This window comes from Acomys minous, assembly GCF_964271855.1.
Source record: "Acomys minous genome assembly, chromosome: 3".
In the NCBI taxonomy this organism is placed as follows: domain Eukaryota; kingdom Metazoa; phylum Chordata; class Mammalia; order Rodentia; family Muridae; genus Acomys; species Acomys minous.
The window spans coordinates 111898289-111920012 of NC_140485.1; the positions used below are offsets into that span (position 1 = coordinate 111898289).

Here is a 21724-nt window from a genome sequence, read left to right on the forward strand (position 1 = left end):
AGAGACTAAGTTGTAACAATCCAGCAAACATGTATAAGGGGAAGTTGTAGAATATTGACGTAAGGTTAGGTTGAAAATAGATGATTCGTAACTAGACTAGATAGTTGATTAATTGAAATAATAGAAGATAGATAGATAGATATACAGACAGACAGATAAATAATTGCTAATAAGATAGCTTATGTCTTGAAAAGAAACAAAGTGTCCAGAATAGAAAAGACAAAAATTTAGTGTTCAGCATCATGTACTAGGTAAGACACTTAGAGCTTAATGTAAGCCTACCACACACAAGAGGTGTAGGAGAGGCTCCCCAGACTTCAATCCTCAGAATGTAGGGAGTGTCCATTGGTCCACTCTCCTGTCTGGTTAAGGAACAGTCCTTTGACACTTGATCCTCCACATCCGGCACTTCTTCATCCATGGACTCAACCAACAGAGTGGACTTATTTGATAAAACATTGTACTTACAATATAGGCTACTTAAATTTCATTGTTTCCATAAAGATACAATATAGTAACTTTTTACATAGCATTTGCATTCTGCTCAGTATTATAAACACTCTAGAGGTGTCTTAAAGTACATAGGTGAACTCTAGGTAAATGCTACACTACTTTGGGTAGGAGGCTTGACTATCTACATATTTTGCTATCTGCAGGGAATCAGTCTTTGTGGATACGGAGGGGCTGTCCTCTCCCTAGCATACAGCACATGCTTGCTACTCAATTGCCCCTTGACCTTGCTTACCGGTAGTCTTTCTTCAAGAAGTCAGACAGTGTGGTTCAAGTAAAAGATGGGGATTTGTTTTCTAACAACCATATTCAGGGGCGGAAGTTAAATATACGGTGCCATTTTCTGACTTACTCTGTAGTTTCTTTTTTTTTTTAAAAAGACTGTGTGTGTGTGTGTGTCCTGCACCTGTACCTGCACTAGCATCTGCAGAAGCCAGAAAAGGGCAATTGACCCTCTAGAGCTGGGGTCACAGGCAGTTATAAGTCAACTGCTGGAAACTGAACTCAGGTCCTCAGGAAGAGCAGCACGCTCTGAAAATGACAGGGTCATCTCTCCAGCTCCTATTCAGTAGTTTTTTGTTATTGCATAACAAGAAGTTAGAGGCCAAGTATAAAGTCCAATTCCTATTCCACAAGAAAAAGAAAAAGAAAAACTATTTTCTTCCTTGTCTTAACATTTTCACTTAATCTATGGATGAGAGTCATAATAATTATTGTCTTATTCCCAAACTACCCAGACATCTAAGGGTAACAATTTAGTAGTGCTTACAGGGCACTAAAATATTTTCATATAGGAGCATTCTACTTGAAAATAAGTCCTTTTAAAAGTTTAGCCCTGAATATTTTCTTTAAAATACCCAAAAATATAATGATCCCAGTGGAGATTCCATTTTTCATGTGATCAGACAATACATTTTTTAAATAATTTATAAGTTCTGCTTAGACCCAGGTATTTTATATGCAATCCCTATTAATTCCTGTTCTCTCCCCCAAAGTAATAAAATGTTAGAGAAATAATAAAATGCATTTACTTTAAAGGAGTCTAAATATTTTCAAATACATTTCAAGATCAAAAGAAAATGGCATTAGCATGAAGGTTAAGCTGTAGGATCAAAACTCCATTGTTCTGACCACTGTTGGTGTTGATGGGTTGGCAATGTCTTAGAACCCTGATGATTCTCTAAGGTGGGGGCCTTCAAGATAGATAGATAGATAGATAGATAGATAGATAGATAGACAGATGATACGTAGATATTGATAGATGATAGATAGATAGATAGATAGATAGATAGATAGATAGATAGATAGATGATACATACATAGATAGATAGATGATACATACATAGATAGATGATACATAGATAGATAGATAATAGATAGATGATAGATAGATAGATAGATAGATAGATAGATAGATAGATGAGAGATAGATAGATAGATAGATGATAGATAGATAATCACTTATCTGCTCCAAAACCTTTGAAGGCTTCCAATTTCAGTCTTAGAAAAAAATCAGGTATTTTTTTTTTTATAGTCTATGATGTTCTCTACAGCTGGAGTAAGCCGTTGTTCTTATGTTTGGGATGGTTTTCTGTCACTACATATTTTAACCAGCTGAGGATGCTTAGTGTGCAAAAGAAAAAAATGTCTGAGAGATGCTTAGCTTTGCAAGGAAATTGTGTGAATTCTGTGTGTAAAATGTTTCTAGTGAGAGGCTTTTCACATTATGAAAATTCATTCTCTTGTTCCACACTAGACAAAGACTTATTAAGCATCTCTTGAGAACAGTTACACGTGTGTTCTGAACATGGTATTTGCTGGGCAGAATATCTCAGGTCCCAGATAGGACATGCACACAGATAATACTACCAAATAAAATATCAAAAGGAAAAATACATTTCTGAGGAAATTGAGTGAGACAGTAGTCAAGTTCCCTTGATTACTTGATTCAAATTCTCCTCTGTAAAGTTCTCTGGAGCCAAGCGAGGACGACGCAGAACAGTTACTGTGCTCACAGGAAAGTAGAGCAGGTAAGAAAATTCTGCACTGGCTGTAGAGCACTGAGATTCCATCTTACACCCATCAGAATGGCTAAGATCAAAAACTCAAGTGACACCACATGTTGGCGAGGATGTGGAGAGAGAGGAACATCCCTTCATTGCTGGTGGGAATGCAAACTAATACAACCACTTTGGAAATCTATCTGGTGCTTTCTCAGTAAAATGGGAATAGGGCTTCCTCAAGACCCAGCTATTCCTCTCCTTGGAATATACCCAGAAAATGCTCTACCACACAACAGGGACATATGCTCAACCATGTTCATAGCTGCCTTATTCATAATAGCCAGAACATGGAAACAGCCTAAGTGTTCCTCAGTAGAAGAATGGATAAAGAAACTGTGGTACATTTACATTATGGAATAATATTCAGCTATTAAAACCAAGAAATTCCCAAAATTTGTGGACAAATTAACTGAACTAGAAATTATCATAATGAATGAGTTCACCCAGAAGCAAAAAGAGACAAATGGTATAGACTCACTTATATCGAGACACTAGCCTAAGGGGTATGTCCCATGAAAGACTTTACTTACCAGGAAAGTGGGTCAGAGGGGAGGACATCCTATTGGGACTTTAGGTGAGAGAAGCCTGGGAGAATGGGGAAATAGAAGGATCCAGAGGGTCCTGGAAACCTACAAGAAGAACATTATGACGGGTGGATCTGGGTCCAGGGGTCCTGCTCAAACTATGGCACCAGCCAAGGACAATATAGGCAATAAACTTTGAACGCCTACCCAGACCTAGCTGATGGACAAGACATTCTTCACAATTAGGTGGTGAGTGGGGTCTGACTTTCATACAAACTCTGGGGCCCCATTTCTGACCACGTCCCCTTGATGGGGAGGCCTGGTAGCACTCAGAGGAAGGATAACAGGTCACCAAGAAGAGACTCGATACCCTATGAGAATATACAGGAGGAGGAGGTCCTCCCCAGTCACAGTCATAGGGAAGGGGAGTAGGGGGAAGCAGGGGGGAGGGAGGAATGGGAGAATACAAGGGATGGGCTAACAATTGAGATGTAATATGAATAAATTAATAAAAAAAGAAGCTGCACTGGCTCATGGTGGAGTTGCTGTCCTCCTGTTGAGCACACACAGCCACAGCTCTTCTAGGAAATGGTATAAAATACCTTCTTTCCAACAATTTCTCACAATCTTATTTTTTGCACGAGAAAATTGCATGCTTGTGTCTAAACTTGTTGTTTCTAAGCCCAGTCTCCTTCATCTAAAAGAAACAACTTTATTTTGAATCATGAAACTTGTAAATTAAACTCAAAGTTATCTATTCTGTGAGGCCATATTAATTGCCTTTGGCATATGCATGTACATGTGCGTGCGCGCTCGTGTGTGTGTGTGTGTGTGTGTGTGTGTGTGTGTGTGTGTGTAAAAATAAACAGTATATATTTTGGAATACACGTGTAGATGACTGTACTATTTCTTATTATTTTTCTCTTTCTAATCTAACAAAAGAAAGAAGATATTGTCCTTCCAATGGCAGAAGCAAGCATAATTTAGAGGTAAAGAACACAAGAGAAAAAGCATTGAAAATATGCTCATGCATCACCTTTCCTATATGAATCATGGTTTTGCAGGCCAGAGACAGGAGAGCTTGCCCAGCATTGACACTGACAATAGACCTTGGAAATTTGGATAAGATCCTTCAGCTACAAAAGATGACCACAAACCTGTCAACTACCTCATAGGGTTATGTCGGTGGGTCCAAGCAGTGAACCATAAAAACCTATAGCATCTTACCAGGATTGTTCAGGAATACATGTTTTTAAAAATGCAATATATTTATCAACATTGCCTTATGTTCTAAAAAATTCTGGGAAATGCCCCTTTGGGCTATGTTTGCTTCTCTTCCAACTGTTCCATTTTGAAACTCTTCCCTGAAAAGCTCAGGTCACCAATCAAGGCTGAATTACTGCTGCCCTCGATGAGACTCTCTGCTGAAGTCCGACTTACCTTTTCACCGTGATTCGAGATTTAGTTTTCAGAATAGGAAATAACAGTTTCACAGCGAGGTCCAGCCGAGCTTTATAGAACGGCTTCAGTCAGACTGACATGTGCTTTTATTAACTATATTTCCTGTAGCTGCACAGACAATGAGAAATCCACCTCTGTGAGTGGAGCCAATTATAATGGAGCAGGTACATTTTCCTCCCGGCCTGGTCATGATGTCAAATGTGTGATTAGAGAGGCCTTGTGCTTTTAGCTAAATGAGGCTAAATTTCTTTCCATTTGCAAGAACAAGCCATTCCTACCTTTCACCGCACAGCCTCCTGGTATCCTAATTCTTTTCTCTCTGCGGCAAGTAGGGTCATAAAAATACTACACTTGAGATGGGGAAAACAATATTGTTATGCTTATTTGCAAGCAAATTTGGTTAGTTTCAGGAAGGAGTAGTCAGCACCACCACATGGAATCAATGCCTTGATGCATGATCGTGAGATGCAGGAGGCAAGAGGGACCGGCTGCACAGGAAGAACAGTTCCCTCCTGGTACAGTGAACATGGGTACCAGATTTCTTGCCAAAGAGGGGAAGCTTAAGAAGAATCAGCAAGGGTGATCATAAAGGGTAATAGAGGAATGCTCATGGCAAATGGCTGGTTGCCAGGTAGAGGCAGTGGCACGTAGAGTTAAGGAAATGATGCCAACATGGCAATCTTGTTTTTGTGATACGGAAGTGAGGCAAGGAGACAGGAAGGGGTTGTCCTAAACAGAGGAAGTTCCTGTGAAAAGCCCCTCAGAGAGGTAAAGGAGGATATAAACAAGCCAAGCTGTATGAAAAATCAGGCCCTGCTAAATCAAGCACCATTCACACACTTTGATTTACCAAAGACAGTGAAGCTTACAGTACACTGATCCCAGAACATACACCCAACATACAAGGAGACAGACTAGGGCCCCTTCCTGTTTCTTGTCTGTAGAGGTTTTCAGCTATAAAAAGGCATCCTGTTTACACTTTAAGGTATTCAAGTAAATATTTTTACTTTCAACCATTCAATATACAGTGTGTGAAAACAGACTCATAAGTGTGTGCAATGTTTCAGCAAAGGGAAAGAGTGCTGCTCATTCTGTCCCGTGACACGGGTTTATAGACAAGGACACTGCGATTATCCCAGATCACACTGCCAATGAGTAACAAATTCAGGGCAAAACCCGAATTCTCTTAATATTTCAGAACACTGTTCTAAACCGTAGCTACAGAAACTCAAACAAAATGTTCAAAACTTTCCACAAAGATTAGAGTTTACTTAAAGCCTAAGAAAAGACAGTTCTGTTAATAAAAAGAACTCACGTGGGGATAAGCTAAATTTTAAAGGTCAGCAGTCAAGTTATGAAGTGAAGATTCTTTATTAAAAGTAGGAGAGGAAATGCAGCCAGGGAGAGACATTTTTTCTGGCTTTGTATTCCAATAGACATCATCCTACCTGCAGCTAACGGCCTGCGCCACCATCTTCCAGGCCCGCGGCAGCATCGGGTAGCACAGTCTTCCCTTGCTTGGCGTTTCTTGTGCTACCCTCCATTCGACCCTCCATTTACCTCACATCCCATAGTGCTAAAGCCACCGTGAGAGCCTATATAGAGGCCCACACCCCACAGCCTTCTCCACTTCACCTCAACTGTCCTCCATTCTAGTCATAAGAAATTACTAGAGGGGCTGGAGAGATGGCTCAGCGGTTAAGAGCACCGACTGTTCTTCCAGAGGTCATGAGTTCAATTCCCAGCAACCACATGGTAGCTTACAACCATCTATAATGTGATCTGATGCCCTCTTCTGGCAGAGCACTGTATGCATAATAATAAATAAATAAATATTAAAAAAAAAAAAAGAAATTACTAGAGAGATTCCAATGCCCTAATGAGAAGATGCGGTGGGATAAATTGTCAAACCGTTTGACAGGACGACAAAATCAAATATAAAAGTTGAAGTTATCCACATGGCTGTTTAGTTTCATTTTAATTGGACTATCATAAGGTATTTGTTTTGGTTTAAATTAATGAGGTCCTCTAAACAGTTCCTTAGGCAGAATAAGGTAACTTAGAGTCTGTCTACATTGCTACTGAAAAAAAAAAAAGAATGTTAAAGAGATGACAGTACATGTGTGTGAGTATGTGTATGTATCCATGTATGTGACAATAGAACTGCTACATTATAAGCGTTTTATACCAGGATGATTTGGAGTAGGTGAATTAAATCAAGAAAATGTGCAGCGATCCTAAGTATAAAGTATTGGTTTTTGTTAGATTCAAAGAAAGAAGACTTGGAGAGGATTCAGAATCAGACATTGGCCATCCGGGTGCAAAAACATTCATTTCCTGTCCATAAGCATCACCATACTTGAATACATTCATTTTTTGAATACATTCATTTTTATCCACAAGTGTACTCTCGATGGTTCCTTTAAAACTATGAGAACAAAATTTCATTTCATAGCTTTGGAAGTTTAAGATCAGGAAAACCGGCTGCAGCCAGCATAGCTATACTGAAATATGCTAAGTGGACTGAAAATTAAACAAGAAAAAAAATACAAGAATAAAACCTCAAGGAATACTAACAAGGAAAAAAATTAGGTTTCCACATAGATTTTGGGGAATTACAGAGCAAAGCATTAGACTGCCAAGAGTGGTTTGAAATTGAGGGCTCATCTTTTTGATCAACAGGTTTTAGAAATCTGGACATACAGAAACATGAGTGAGGAGTAATGGCACCGAGCGTGTAAACTCACATATGAATGAATCCTCAGATAAACACAAGGTAGATGGCTCCTCAGCAACACAAATAAATACATGCATATGCTCCTAAGGCATGTACTGAGAAAACTCATGAGGTTTATCCAGAAACAACTTGATCTTGCTCTTGTGTATCACTTCAAATTACTGTTATTACAACCTTGAAAGATCTCTTCAGGGAATTATTAGAGAACAAATAGGGTTTTTTGTAATTAACATTTTTTTTTCCAGTCTGGAGAGATTGCTCGGTGGGTAAAGTGCTTGCTTTGCAAGAATAAAGACCTGAGTTTGAAATCAAAGCATCTGTGTAAATATGCCAGCATGCCCGCCCAATCCTGTAATTCATACATTGGTGCTCAGAGATAGGCAGGTCCATCCAGTCAACCAAAACATCAAACTCTGGGTCAGTGGGATTCTGCCTCAGGGCACTAAGGTAGAGAGTGATAGAGAGGGGATACCCGGCATCCTTGTTTGGCACACATGCACACAGACATGGGGATCCACAGTAGCACATATCACATAACCACATCACAAACCCATCAACATGTGCCAAGTAACAGATACTTCACTTCCGCTCATTTTCATACAACAATAAAGCTCAGAATTCTTCCCTGTGTCTTACCTGTAAGGTAAGGATGCTTAATTTCTTAGTACTGTTTCTTTACAAGCTCAATCTCTTTGGCTTCTCAGCACAGAGCTTAGGAAAAAGAGAGATCAAGGTTGAAGATCCCAAATCCTCAGCCCATTGCCGTATATTTGTATACTTAGAAGGATTCAACGACACCCTTCCACTCATGAAAATTTCTGCACATTACTTGGCAACTGTACTTTGGGATCGAAGCCTCCTGGTTAAGGCCAGTGCTTCTGGCTGTCACTCTCGGCTAATCTTCTCCAGAAAGTGAAGCTACCAACCAAGGCCCCTTCTTCCCTCTCAAGTTTATATCATCACTCCAGGGGAACCTATACCATCTCTGTAACATTGCTAGATGTGCCATTTCCTCTCAGTTTAATTCTTTCTGGGCAGGAGAAGATCCAGTGATAGCCTCCCCAGATGTTATGGATATGGGTCAGATATAAGTTCCTATTGTCCTCAAAACTCCCTGGTCAAGTGGGAAGGTACCAAATAGATTGTGTGAAGCAACATAATTTGGCATCAGAAGACCAGAGGTGAAGAGTCAACTTCCTTACTCATAATGCCAAGCTTTAAAAAAAAAAATCCAAGCTGTAGTCAGGAAGCCCCAGCAAAAGGATCTTCTCCCTCACTCTGCTAACTTCTAGAACCTTCTCTTACTTGGTCTGGGACAAGAATGTCCCTACCACTTTAGGGGCATTTGCTCCTGTGCCAAGACGGAATGCTGGCTAAGTCCTGTTTAAGTCCTGCCTAGGTAGATAGTTCAGCAATTCGCTTTTAAAAGTGGTGCTACATGAATCTGCATTTTTTTTCCCTTAGATTTGGGGCTTTCAGTTTGATTGTAGAGTCATATATTAGGTTATATACATGTATATACACGTGCATGTATCTATTCATCGCTTTATTGCAGGGACAACTGATATGGAATCATGTATGTACTTGTGCCAGAGTCTGTACACACGTGGCAATATAAATATTGATAGAACAAAATAATACTGTGATAAAGTTGCTGCTGATTTTTAACTTGTTCTTACTTATCACCTATTGAATGAGACGTGCCTTCCCATAAAAGCCATACACATGTACAGTAGACCAACATATGAACACATATTGGTAAATCTTAACGTCTAACTACGGGTGCTGGGTGTGACTGAGTGGCAGAGGGCCTACTCAGTATACAAGAGTCTTTGATTGCTCAGCACAGACCGGAAGGAAGAGAACGGAGAGGGGATGGAGGAGAAGAAGTGATAGAGACAGAGAGAGAGAGACATCAGTCTACAAATGCAGCTTAGGATAGAAAAGAATAACAGACCATTTCCACATGCCTGCTTTAGACTGGTAAATAGATTGTGCTGATATTCCCAAAGATAAGACACAGATAAAGCAGATTTAATATTAAGGGGGGGTGTTTCTGTTTGCTTTGTTTTAAGGAGTGCAGAGATAGTTATACTGTTCCTGTCTCTGAGAACTGTGGACTAGTACCCAGTTCCTGTCTCTGAGAGCCTTCAAGGTACTCTGAACTCTCTTCCCAGCATTGGGCCAGAAAAGCATAGTCCCAAGAACGACAGGCCCATATTTATGAGTTTTGTGGCAGTGCAAAGTCTCCTCTCGTCCTGATGATTTCCTTGACCTTTAAAATACCCTGTAGGTAGGGTCGCTGCAGATCAGGTACTGTCAAGGTAGCCTGGTAGGTCTCTAGCATGGAACTTTTTCCCCTGGGGGTCTTTAAGCACTATTAAACAGGTTGTTTACATTTTTACTTTATTATGTATTTACACGTAAGAGTGCATGTGTCTGTGTGAATGTAAATGTAAAGGTATCAAACAGAGCTGTAGTTACAGGTGATTGTGGGAGCCCAACTTCACTCCTCTACAAGAGCACCAAGTGCTTGTAACTGGTGAGCCATCTCTCTTGTCCCTAAAACAGATTTTAGAGGATAATAATTATGCTACAATTTCTAGTGAGTTCATAGATTAATGAATATAAGTAATTAATTCTACTAGGGTCCTTTTATATGCATATGAAATATCTGCATGTGGGAGCTAGAGAGAGTGCTCAGTGGTTCACAGGTGCTCTTGTAGGGGACCAAGATTCAATCCCCAGATGCCACATGGTCACTTGCGACCATCTTTAGTTTCAGTTCCAGGGGATCCGATGCTCTCTTATGACCTCTGTGAGTACCAGGCACATGGGTGATACACAAAACTAAACGTGGGTGGAACATTCGCAAATTTTAACAATAAAGGTAAACTTAAAAAAAAATAAACTTGTGAGTGTAGATGGGAGCTTTAAAAATTAGCCTAGACACAGAGAATGCTGAAGCTTAATTCAAAAGCTCCTGGGGTTAAGGAAGACTATAAGAAGAGTCATCAGAAGGCATAAGGCAGGAGCTAAGGATGAAGCTATTCAGGAGGGTACTTGCCTACGGTGCAGTCTTGGGCTCTACCCCCAGCTCAACGTATATCAGGCATGCCAGCCAAAGTCAGAGGACAACTTGCAGGGGTCATTTCGCCTTCTATCACAAGGGTCCCAGGGATTCAGTTTACGTCCCTCTTTCCTTACCTTTCCTTTTAGTTTGAGACAATGTTTCTTTATATATACCAGGCATGTGATCTGCATTACCTCAGCCTCAGTAGTGTTAGGATTCCAAACATGTATCAACATACCCAGGTGTGTGTGTATGATACACACACATATATACATACATATATACATATTTTTTCTGGCTTGAGATATATATGTATACACACACACACACACACACACACACACACACACACACACACATATATATATATATATATAGAGAGAGAGAGAGAGAGAGAGACTTTTCTGGTTTGATACATACATATATACATGCATACATATATATGTACACATATATGTACATGTATCCTTCAGTGACTACAAATGGACCACCTAATAAGTCCATACTCATTTCATTGATGATCGTGGACAACAAAATCCCTATTGTCAATATGGAAAGTGAGTGATTGCAATTCCCACCTTTGTACACACTGGGTACTGAATATTCCAAACTTACATTATTTTTCCAACAAGGATTTTCTGTGTCATAGACATTTTAAAAAGCAAAACTAATCTAAGTGTCTTAAAGGTAGAAATCTAATGCAAACTAATTTACTCCAAATATAACTTATTTTACTAAAATATGAGAAAGCAAAATTTTTAATTTAATTTTCCTATGGATAGAAAGGAATGAATAGTCACTAATAGTGATAATCACGAAGTTGACAATATTTCAGCTCCTGATGCCACAGGTAAAGAGTAGAGAAGAGTTGTAAATAAAAATTTTAATTTAAAACATCACTATTCCCCAGTGAGAGAATATTCAATTATTTAAAGCTCAAAAATGGCCAAAATTTCCCTAAAACATTTCCAACTGTGAATTCACTTCAGTCATACCATAAAGCCACATTTACATATCAATTCTCCAGAGAAATATTTGGCTGCTCTTCCAGAGGTTTTGAGTTCAATTCCCAGCAACTACATGATGGCTCATGACAATATGTACAGGAATCTGATTTCCTTTTCTGATGTGCATGAAAACAGAGCACTCATAATACATAGTAGAAACTAATTTTTTTCAAGGAAATCGATCGGTATCTTGGGCTGTGTCACTAAGTACAAACAGTTCCTGTACATCGAAGTACTAAATCCAGGCATCAGAGATCTAAGCAAAGGACCAGAGCAGAGCTTTCATACTTTGTATTCCTCTCCCACTTGTAGAAATTGAAAAGCAAGTTACAGACACTCTCCACACTCCAGAGGACATAGACCTCTCCCTGCCAGGTTCTGGTTGTGACTCAAGCTTGGCACGTTTTCAACCTATCACTCCTTTATTCATACACAGCCCATATCTTTCATAATTTTCACTGTTTTTTGTCTACATTTGATAATTTACATTCCAATGGGTTGGACTCCCAACTGCGTTCAGTAGGCCCAGTTCAGGCAACTTGGAGAACCATGGCTTATTAATCTGTGTCATATCCTAAGACCAACATGCAAATAATCTGAATTTCCAAGAAAGTGTTAAACTTGTATCTCCTGACTAAAATTTGCATCTTTTCTGAGGCTCCTAAATGCCCTTCCTTGGTCTTTTCTCCAGATTCAATGCTTGTAAGGGTATCCATTTTCCCTCTTCCTTGCCTATGGTCTTTCTGAACTGCTATAAAGAAAATCTTCTCCATGCGAAGGTAGACTGCTGACTTCTACGACTGACATCTAACACACCTAATGCCTACACCATCTCCAGTGAATGAAAAAGGAAACAAATCACAGTGTTTGGGGTGGCATCCTGTCAATTACATCTGAGTGTCTGTCACACTCATCCCCGTTCTCCTAAAGGCCTGGTGTAGCCCAGGAGCCTGGATTTCTTTAAGACCTTTCAGCCATTGCCTCTGTCACAGTCAAGATCACAAGTGACAGGTCAGCAGCAGCTAGCTGCACATGTGCTCACGCCGCACTGTGCAGAACCCTGGCTTTTCCTTCTGCCTTTTGCAGCCCCAGCTCTCACTGTGGTGCAGTATTTCTATTTTGCTTGCTGCACAGAACTTGGCCATTGCTGCCTCCCTCACTCTTTGCCCTAATGTCTCCTGTGGGTGTTCTTGTCCACAGAAGTCTAGAAATTCCAGGAACAAGTGGACACAGGGGCATTAAATGGCCAAACAGAGTTCATGAAATGCAAGGTTTCTGGGCCCAGCTACAGTCTCTGAAGATGGGGGAGATCTCATTTTTCAGGCAAAGGTTTGTTTTTCTCTCTGGTTATAGGCCCTTTCATCAGAATATAGGAGTTACATGTCTCCTGTGTGGTACTCAAAAGCTATAGCCATATATATCCGTGACAGGCGAGACCCCATCAACCCTACGTTCTTCCAAGCTATCTAAAAACTAGTTCTGGCACAGAAACCATAACTTCTGAGCAGCACACCTCCCTGCATCATTCTCTTCAGAACACAAGTGGAGGCACGGGTTTGTTTATTCAGCCACTTTCTAACACGTGTCTGTCTAATTAAAACTCCAAATGCATGCAATTTAAAGAGAGTTTTCACATTATCCCATTAGCATAAGAGGATTGTGCACAACCCCTAGAACTCGCCAGCTGCGTTTAGATTCTGTACATTATTACCTGTCTATTAATAGTGTATCTAGCAAATGATAAAAATCCAGGCAAAACTACATTGACTTTGGTGTACTTGTCCTTTCTTGATATCCATTGTTCCCCCCCCCCACACACACACGCACTCACACACACATGCTTTTTTCTGTACCTAAGGCACAGCCTTCAGGTTTCTACTGCACTGTTTTTGCTCTTGCTGAGGTACTGCTAACCCAAGAAAATTGTTGGTAATCTAACCAAGGAAAACAATTCCTCCATTACACCTAGTTCTTGTGACCTGCCCCTATATCGTCTTAATATCCAAACATCTCAGATGAACTCACAGTGTGCCTTACTGACCATGGATATCAACCACAGATGGATTTGCCTAATACTTAATATGTTTTAGATTCTTACTCTCCAACTATCTATACATCTGCCCTGTTATTCAGTAATGCAAGAAATGATCTGGTAAAGTTAATGACGCATTAGGAAAGCAAAAGTAAACCTATATAATGAAACAGCTAATACTCTTTTCTGTGCATAAAAGAAGGCATTTTAATGAGTTAAATGAGTCTGAATGTTTAAACTCTGAATAACCCTCACAATTTATTCTCCAAATTTAAAGGAATATTCCAGGTAAAACCTCAAGACTTAGAAGATGGTTTAAATGGATGCTCCCTAATGTAAAACATTAAAACATACTTAAGTCCAGTTATTTCAAAAGCACACATGAGAGAAAGGCTTTAACATAGTTACCATAGGGAATATAAAGAACATATATGGAAGGGTGACATTGGGATAATAAGAAACAACTGTTCTAAGACTTTCTGGGCCCATTACAAGGAAATCCACAGATCTTCTGTTGTGTTCCATAAATGATCCACTGAGAAAATTCTCATCTTCATGACTGGGAAACATTATTGAAAACAAGAAGGCTGGTATGTCTGAACACAGGTGAATAGTAGCATCAGTGATCTTTTAAAGAGATTTTAGAGAAAATAATAGTGTGTTGTTTTAATCCCCAAGAGGTGATGGAACCAGCTGTAACAAGGAACCATGAATTCTTCCTTGTGATCTTCTTTCTTATCACAGCAGGAACCACTGACACCACCCACCATCTCTGTTTTCTGCTCTGGCCTTTTTTGTCGTACACAGTCTGTCCCAACACCATTACATCAAGCATGTCCATCCTTCAGCCTCATCCAGGGTTGGAGATACTAGAAGAATTGAGTTGGCACTCTTTGCCACAGATCAGTTGCATGTTTTTGGTTTGGTTTGGTTTGGTTTCATTTTTGAGAAGGGGGTTTCCCTCTACAGTCTAGGCTGGCCTAGATCTTCAAATCCTCCTGTCTCTACCTTCCAAGTGCTATGATGACAGGTGTGTGTGTGTGTGTCATCTCTCTAGGCTTTGAACGGCTCTTTAAATATATCCTATAACTAATACCACCTAGTGTCAAGTCTTTCAAATTCAAACTGTCACTCAATTGGTGTTCCTCAAATAAAAATAGTTCTAGAACTTCTTGACAGCGCTTCACAAACTCCAGGCCATCGATGTTCAGAGTGGGACTCGGGTCTCAACACCCTAAACCCATGTGGGATCTGGACAAAGAAAAACACTACTACGTAGATCTGGAAATGTTCATATATTGATTTAGTCACTTTAGTACAAGATATATAATTGTTCTGTATGTTTCTCCTAATAAAACACTTAAGTCACTTTCTATCTTTATGAGGTATTTTTAAAAATTTATACTACTTTTATTTATGAATGTTTTCTTGGTATAGGATTTTTGGGGATATCTACTATTTTACATCTCCTAATTTTTTTTTGCCTCTAGTTTTTGAAATGTCCAGACTTGATATTCGTCTTCACTGCTATGACTTATTTGAATGTTCATAACTCTTTCAAAGCTCATGTTAGCAACTTCCCATCAATGCAACAGAATTTGGAGGTGGGATCGATTGAAATGGTTTGGCTGTAAGACCAAACCATGCAGAAGAATACTTAATAACTTCTTAAAAACGACTTGAGGAATGAGTTTCCTCTTTTCAGAATTTCTGGCATATAAGGATATGGCATTTCTCCTTTTGGGGGGATGTAGGAACAAGATTCCATCTTGGAACTGGAGATCAAACTCACAAGCAACTTGATCTTGCATTTCCCAGCCTCCAGAATTCCAGGAATATATTTTTGTTCTTGTAAAGTTATCTAGTCTATGGCTTTAAGACTAAAATATTCATCAATTTTGTCTATGGTTAAGGCAACTGATAAGCCAATTGAGTCAGGACGAAGGTATATAGTGCAATCTAGGTCTTTTCTCTTTCTGAATTCAGTCTTATAATGAGAGAGCATTCTTTCTAGTGTTGAAACTGAAACGTGTGATGCAGGAAAACTCAGAAGTCCTGTGATAAGCATGAACAAAACTAGCAGAAGATAGTAAACACCAACATAGAACAAGAATTTAATATTGCTCTGGTTACTCTTGAGATCCCAGCTCCCCCTGATCCTAAAGCTTAGCTGAGCCCTCAGGTTCTCCATGGGCATGTGACATGACAAAACTCACTTTAAAGGTTAGAAAATAAAGGAAAAGATAAAGAGGTATTCTGGTTTGTCTCTCTGTTACTGTGCTAAACACTGATCAAAAGCAACTTGGAGGTATTATTTGACCTACAAGCCATAGTCCAGCATTAAGACAAATGAAAGCAGGATCTCAAGAAAGGAGCCAAGAGACAGAAACAAAAGCAGAGACCATGGAGAAATGTTGTGTACTGGCTTACTTCCCTTCCCCTGTTGAACTACCTTCCTTACACAGCACTGAATGACCTACCTAGAAATGGCACTGCCCACAGTAGGCTGGATTTTTCTATATCAGTTAGCAATTAAGAGAATATCACCCACAGACATGCCCACACGCCAATCAGATGGAAGCATTCAATCAGCTGAGAGTCTTTCTTTCCAGGTATGTCAACATGACAACCAAAGCTAACAATGACAGAGTAAGAAAGAAAAAGGAAGGAAGAAGGGAAAGGGAGGGAGCAAAGAAGGGAAGGGGCTGGAGAAGAGATAGAAAAGGGAAGGAAAGGAAGGGGAGGGAGGGGAGGGAAGGGGAGGGGAAGGGAGGGAAGGGGAGGGAAAGGTGGATTATTGGTATTAAAGGTGGGTTTTTGTATCATTGTATCATTGGTGTCTATATAGGAGAATAAGGCAAGAAGAGCATGCGATTGAGGCTAGCGTGGGTTATACAGCATAAATGTGTCACAGACAAACAGACAAATCATTTTTCAACAGAATAAGTCCTAGCTCATGTACAGAGACCAAGCTATTTAAGGCTTTTATTAATCCCTACTCAATTTTGCGACATATTTTATCTTTTGTTTCTTGCTATAATGTTACTATAACATTACTATAACATTACTGTTTCAAATGACATTATTGTATTATCTTAGTGTTATGCAAGTCAGAAGTCCAACCCATATCTGCCTGACTTAAATTGATGTATTGACAGGTAGGCTGTTTCTTTCTGGGCCACTTAGGAAAGATCCTGTTTGTGCTTTCTAGCTTTGAAGAAGCATCCTCACCTTGTGCCCGACTCCATAAAAGTAATTTTTATTCTCCTTGCTCAATTGTTTTGTGGGAGACTTACTGCCTCCTTCTGCCAACCTAGGCCTACCTCTGGAAGCTTCTAGCCTCCAGAAAATCTAGCCTAGGCCTAGAATGTTTTCAACCTCTGAGATTTACCGCTTAATAAGCTCACCTTTACTTTTTTTTTTTTTCTTAGCTCAGGGCTGGCTGGTTCAACTCAGCTGTTCTGGCTCAAACTCTCCTCCCAGATGATTTAGGTAATCTGGCTTCTCTCTTGGCCTTTGAATTTCTCTGCTTATCCCCAAACTAACTCAATAATCTGCTCCAATCTTCTGGCTTCTTCCTACTTTCTGGCTCATTCCATTTTCACCTGAGTTCTCTCTCTGTAACCCATCCTTCTATTACTGTTCTGATAAAACTGCCTCCTCTCTCTGTAAAACTGCCTAAGTTACTTCCCTTTCCTCTCTCTTCTGAGAGTTGGGCATATCTTATTCTGTCAAATCCTCTCTGATTCATCCTCTTTTCTGCCACTCAATTAGACATCACTTTCAAATATGGGTGCTCCCTTCTACAAACTAACTTTGTCTTTGTTTGGGATTAAAGACATATACCACCACACCTAACCTTTTTTTTTTTATTTAATACTTGAGCTCAGATCTATTTGCCTCTGTCTCCTGGAATAAAGGTTTGTTTGTATTCCAGCTGGATCCCAGAGACCTAGAAGATCTTTGGATGTGATTTCTTGCCAGAATAGTAAAGTTCTGAATTAACATTAGTCTACATGGCTCTGTTCTGTCTGTGAAAGCAGGTACATTGTTTCTTTTGGCATTCTTCTTCAACCACATCTCCATGTAATGTTCATCTCCACTGGAAAAGTTACTTGTAAAGATTTTGGCGATTATGTTAGACCTATATAGATATTTCAGGATAATCTCATTACGAGGTCCTGGATTTTAAAAGTGTGTAAAAAGCCTTTTTGCCATGTTGTAGGCTCTGGAAAGTAGGGTGTACAGATATTTGGGCCCGTGCTATTATTCTGCCCAGAAATAAAAAAGGAAAACATCAATTTCTCACCTTGAAGCAGGCAAGAATAGTGAATGGGTTAGTCACTTGGAACTCTACTTGGCTTGGGTTATGCACACGCCCCTCACACACACCAGGAACTTGGCAGCCTGAGCCCTTTACCTCACACATACTACGTATACACTCATCCCTCTCTGAACAGTATATCTAGTAATCTGCTAGCAATTTCCTAGTCACCCTCATATGCCTGTATATAATTAAGTTCAGATGCATTCTGAAGGAATGTGCACTATGAGCAAAGCCTATGTAAGCCTGTCAATCAAAATGGACAACCACCAAAATGATGCCCATAGCAAGCACAGACATGCCCAGAGGCTGATAAAATGGCACATTCCATAAATTGAATGTGTGCCCCTTCACAAATATGCCAAATAGACAACCTTTGGGCCCCATAAATGAAAACCTCAAAAGATAAATGGAGCCCTTGACTATTTCCACTCATGTGGCCCACTATCACCTCTAATGGTATATTTTAAAATCTAGTCTATGGTTTTGATTCCAATAAAGTTTCCTTGCTACTTCTGCAAATATGTGTGAGTTTTTGATTCATTCTTGAAATAAGATGTCAAGAACCTTGGGACACTGGAGCTATGCTCTAACCACCAGTGACAGTATCATTCAAATCAGGGTGGAAAAAATATGTTCAGTGCAAGAATCAAAGAAATCCTTCCTGTTGGCTATTTAATACTATTTTTTGGGCCTGTTTTTGCTTTGTCATTTTTTAAAATTATTTTTTCAGAAATGAAATTTTTCTGGTTTTATGTTTTTTCCAGAAAATGATTGAATGACCCTTATAAATACAATGGAAACATATCAACATCCACATGAGAGTCTTAACACCCAGTGTTACTAACTTTCCTGAACATGAGGAGTAAACAGAAAGTATCTCTTTTACTAATTCCTTCATATTCCTTATGCTTGCTGGGACAGAACACACCCTTCCACCACATACCATAGAAACACACACACACACACACACACACACACACACACACACACACACACACACCATGCATGTTATCATGTTCTCAGTGAGGGCAAGCTTGGCTCGGGTAGCCAGCAGGCAATGTTCAAGAATCAATGGCTTTAAGTGGAAATGATGGCCAACGTCTTGAGTGGCTGTGGGTCTGTGAACTCCATAGACATCCCCTGGTGCCTGTAGGCTTACTGATTTGATTTTTCAATAGAACTGTTAAAGATTACATTTCTAAGAGGCATTATGTGGACAGATGCTCTCACTCTCACACACAGTTCTGCCAAGATATTTTTACATCTCTCTGTCCATAAAACGAAATGGAGACACGTGTTAGAGATGCATGCTACCAGGAAACTCCCCCCCCCCACCCCCAAAAGATGGGAGTTTATGGTATGCTCACTTCCTGGGCGAAGTACTAAGATAATTTTACCTAAGAAAAATGAACCAGATTCCCAAAATAAATGATATTTTCTTCTGAGGCTTCTTATTAAACATATATAACCGCCAAAGCCCATTGGAATAGCAATCTGCACAGTCATATCCAAATGTCACCCCTTCTATTTCTAACCCAACATAAATTTTTGTGCCACATCTACTGCGAAAGCATCAAAGTACAAAATGCTGCAATAGCTTCTGCTGTGCCAGTCAGTGTTCATTCATCTAGCATGCATCAGGCAGGCTTGATTTGAATTGGTATGAAAGAAAGGAAAGCAAGCAAAAGGCAATCTCAGAAACAGCTCAAAACTTATCAAGAAGAAGAAAATCTGTGCAGTCATAGTCTTACCTTGGGAGACTTGGGAAGATCTACTGTTCTTTCTTCTGCTAAGCTGAGCAAGGTTAACTTCATTTCCTCCGCCGAGGGATGTTTGGGAGGGCGAGGTGGGGGTTGCACGAGAGAGCTTTCATACCTTCTTATCATGTAATATTGCTCCTCTGTAATCTCTTCTACCAGACTCCTAACTCGAAGTGGTCCTCTATCCCTAGACAGACCGCCATTACTAACTAACTGAACAGTCATATTCAAGCGGCTCATAGGAATTTCCCAACATTCCCCAGGGTTGGCAAAGTCACTGACAACTAGGTAAGAGTCTGTGATATCCTCCTCCAGCTGCAGTCCTGGGGTAGCTGCCAAAATGTCATCTTTAATGGAAAGATCTCTCACAGACACCTTCACATTGAAGGGCCAGCTGAACTGGCTGCAGAGCTCAGAAATCTGATACTGTTTCTTATCATGAATCACTTCTACAAAACCTCCTTCCATGTACAGAGGAAGCCGGGCCACTTCTTTGGACTTACTGAGGACTTTTTCGCAGGTCAGAACACTTACTTCTCTTGTTCCCTCAAAGACAACATCTGTGCTCTCTGAATGAACCACGAGAAACTGGTCCCCAGCAGACACAGAGGACAGTTCCTTGTGAAGTGTATGGAAGGCTTTGGTGGCCACCACATGGAGAGTTTCCTTCTGGCTCTTAGATATCTGTAGGTCATATGCTGTGGGGAACTCCCGGGGTCTCCTTTTGAACTTGCCTTTATAACTAGTAGGGATCAAGAAATGTTTTTTAGGGAAATTGCTTCGAATTTCTGAAGCTAGGATCCTCATAGCTTGATACTTTTTGTGGATGACAATGGTTTTGCCAGGCTGCAAAATACTTTGGGACATTTGGTTCCCTTGAGACACTTCGATGACTTCAGCTACTATAGGAAACTCTTTGCTGGTCATTTCAAAAAGATCTTCGGTAGACAGCAACTGGAGAAACCAGTTAGCATCATAAGAGTCAGTAATATCTTTAACTTCAACGTCTAAGCTGGGGAGAATCCGGACTATGTCCTTTTGAACTGAAAATAAAAAAGAGAAGACAACTGACATTTTGTTCAACGTTCTTTGAGTGAGATGGCCTATTGATACCATAGATAAATTTCACATAAGAGGGGAAAAAGCACTCAAATAATCATGATATAGTTTTCCTTATGCATGCTTTCCAATTTTGAAATTTTATGATGTAAATAATGATACCTATATGAACATGTTCAACATAAATAGATGTTATCCAATCCCTTCCATCTCTATAAGTTTTACCACAAATCACTTCCTCCTTACTACTACAAGCGGAAGTCACTCTCCAGACGCAAATGCCACTCATTCTTATACTTATGCATATATTTAGGACATGTATCATACATACATACAAATATACATATAAATAGATATGTGAAAGTACTACCATTATTTGATTCTAATTCATGTTTATGAAATCCAGGAGTTATGTGGAAAATTATTATGGAAACCAGTTTGGTAATTTCTACAAAGTTCATGTATAAAGTACCAAGACAACCCTTAACCAAATCTTATACTATAGGACAAACCCAAAACAACAACAACAACAACAACAACAGACCACCACAAGATGTATGGTACTTTAAGTATGGCATAAGAGACAGACATTTTTAAAATGTCAAAGTTAACTTTTTCCCACTAGTGCTGTATTTTATCTCTTTCTTCTGAGTACTGAGATCATAGGCATGTGACCCCATACCTAACATTTTCCCATAATCTTGAAAATTAAAAACTTGAATGCTTAGAAAAGATTTTTATTCTACAACATTATATGTTATAATTTTACATATTATTAATAACTTATTCAGCACCTGAAAATATATCCTATATAATTTGTACCATGTCACATATATTTGTATAACAGTTTCTAAAGACATAACATAAAATATTATTGTTTTATTTAGAAGAAAAATAAAACAAATTATGACCTCTACAATGGAGTTCTGTAAACATTTGTAGGCTCATTTCAAGTAAGAGATAACAGAAAAGCTCTAAGAAAAAATACTTCCCAAATTTACTTATTTTACAGTTCATTTTATAAAGCTTATTCCTTAAATTAGGAATATGTGTCATGGGCCTCCTTGAATCTCAGGCAATTTTAGAAACTAAAATCTTGTTAATTAAATAAAATTGGTCAGTTCTCAGAATTCTAGAACAAGCCGTTGACGGACATCCTAGTTTCCTACTA

At 39.4% G+C, this 21724-nt stretch overlaps 1 protein-coding gene across 3 annotated transcripts in view; it reads right to left on the minus strand.

Moving 5' to 3' along the window:
• The window catches only part of THEMIS (thymocyte selection associated), a 176223-nt gene that overhangs the window by 71611 nt on the left and 82888 nt on the right, over nucleotides 1–21724 (minus strand). For all 3 annotated transcript variants that reach the window (XM_084777736.1, XM_084777735.1, XM_084777737.1), the window contains exon 4: nucleotides 19486–20537. In XM_084777736.1, the coding sequence (XP_084633862.1) occupies nucleotides 19486–20537 (1052 nt within the window). The remainder of the gene's footprint in view (nucleotides 1–19485; nucleotides 20538–21724) is intronic.